Source organism: Haplochromis burtoni, unplaced genomic scaffold (assembly GCF_018398535.1).
Source record: "Haplochromis burtoni strain Fernald_Lab_line unplaced genomic scaffold, NCSU_Asbu1 Contig_794, whole genome shotgun sequence".
Classification (NCBI taxonomy): domain Eukaryota; kingdom Metazoa; phylum Chordata; class Actinopteri; order Cichliformes; family Cichlidae; genus Haplochromis; species Haplochromis burtoni.
The window spans coordinates 12,940-14,980 of record NW_024583155.1 but is presented as its reverse complement, the minus strand read 5'-3'; the positions used below and the strand labels follow the sequence as shown (position 1 = coordinate 14,980).

General features: G+C 51.2%; 1 protein-coding gene across 1 annotated transcript in view; it reads left to right on the top strand.

Annotated features, from left to right (window-relative positions):
• Positions 1-2,041, top strand: part of LOC102301824 (acyl-coenzyme A thioesterase 11) — a gene marked incomplete in the record, with an annotated part of 27,903 nt that overhangs the window by 18,366 nt on the left and 7,496 nt on the right. Inside the window, 2 exon segments of the mRNA XM_042215687.1 lie at positions 644-779; positions 1,535-1,626. Coding sequence (XP_042071621.1) covers positions 644-779; positions 1,535-1,626 — 228 coding nt within the window.

The following is a 2,041-nucleotide window of genomic DNA, read 5'->3' as shown; positions in this document are numbered from 1 at the left end:
GCCATCCAATCAGTTGCATACAACAGCAGGCGCTTTATATTGTAAGGTAGACCTACGATAATACATGCAGAGAAAAACCCAACAATCACATGACCCTCTGTGAACAAGCACTTTGGCGACAGTGGGAAGGAAAAACTCCCTTTGAACAGGAAGAACCAGGCTCAGGGAGGGGCGGGGCCATCTGCTGTGATTGGTGGGGGGAGAGAGCTCAGTCTGGGGGCTGCTGTTCGTGTGTCTGCTTTAGTTTTCAGCATCGTATGATGCACAGCGAGCACACGCTGATCACGTGACCTCGGGGACGTGCTGGGGACACATAGCTGACGTTTGTCCACGTAGAGCTCCAAAGGTCAAAATCCAGCGTCAGAGTCTCAGCACTTATACGGGATCTTTATGACTGTGAGACAAACTGCAGCAGCACCACAGACAGACACCATCATACCACCAGCTCTCATTGTAAACAGATCATGTTTTAGTGCTGCGTTGTGCGTGTGTGTGTGTGTGTGTGTGTGTTTGTGTGTGTGTGTGTGTGTGTGTGTGTGTGTGTGTGTGTGTGTGTGTGTGTGTGTGGGTGTGTGTCTGTGTGTGTCTGTGTGTGTGTGTGTGTGTGTGTGTGTGTGTGTGGTACCTCCTGACCCCGAACCAGGTGACCTTGAAGCCCATTGTTCCTCTCACGCAGAAGGAGCAGGTTGAATACAGCGTGGCCGCTGAAAGGCGGAGGGTCCGAATGGTGCACGATGACATCATCAAGGATTTGCTTTCCAATGAGTCGGTGCAGCAGGGTGAGTGACGCACCCGGCCACGTCCCGGCAGACAGCAAAGTCTTTTCACTTCACTGCGTCGTTGTGCGTGTAGAAAGCACAGGATAGAGCAGCTGTGGGTTTACACGAGAATGTCAGAAGTGCTGGAGAAGCGTGTGAGGCTGGTGCATGACATGGGGAGGTGTCTGGCATCACAGCAGGGATCTGCTCTCAGCCCCTTCTGTGAACGGTGAGGTTTGCAGATGATGTGACCTGTAGGGAGAGCAGGGAGGCTGCAGGTAACAGGAAGGAGTTTAGATACCTGGGCTCAACCATCCAGAGCAACAGACGGGGGAAGAAAAGAGACAGGTTTCAGGGTTGATATGTGACGGAGGATTGAAACCATGGTAGTGAGAGCTGCCATGGTTTGGAGGCAGTGGCACTAACAAAAACAAGAGGTCGAGCTGGAGGAGTTGAGATGTCGGGGTTTCCACTGGGAGTGACCACTGTGGACGTGAAATGAGGATATGAGAGGAACGACTCGAGTTAAGACGAGCGTAGGGAGGCAAGGCTGCGATGGTCCGGGCACTCGCGAGGAGGACAAAGGAAGCTCAGGCAGGAGGAGAAGCCGGCGAAGCTGAGAGAAGAACATTTGCACTGACCTATACTTTAGCCTGTGGCTCCATGGCGTCTGCTGTGGTCGCTAACAAAGACAACCGTCTGGCTCTAAATGACTATCAAACTTCAATTAGTACTTTCTTCACATAGAGGGACGACTTGACTTGTTTCTGTATCAGTTGACAGCTCAGTGGGACCCAGTGCAGTGGCAGCAGAGAGGACTCGGGTGGAGAGTGTGGAGCTGGTTCTGCCTCCACATGCAAACCATCAGGTCAGTTCATTTCATGTGTTTCCCATCTGAACTGCAGCGGACGCGGCGGTTTGTCGCTGCTGTCTCGTGCTGTTACTACGTGGAATATTTGAAGGAGACTGAATTTGAAGCTGTTGTCACCAGAAACACCTGCGTGGCCTCGTTTCGTACGAACAACACATTTGGCTTTTATTTAATCCGCTGAAGTGGAGATGCAGTAGCATTTTATTTCTTTTACTCCTTTTTTGGTTCAAAACATCAGCTCGTGGCCTCCAAACACTGACTACATCTGAGCGTAGACTGAGGCGCTGACTGCTGCTGTCAGAGCGATTTTGTTTTGGTCGTTTGCCTGTCCCATTTGGGTCTTTAGCCAGATCTGTTGTCTGAAGACCAACAAGGAGACCCGATGGATTTACTTCACCAAGTGGATCATCAC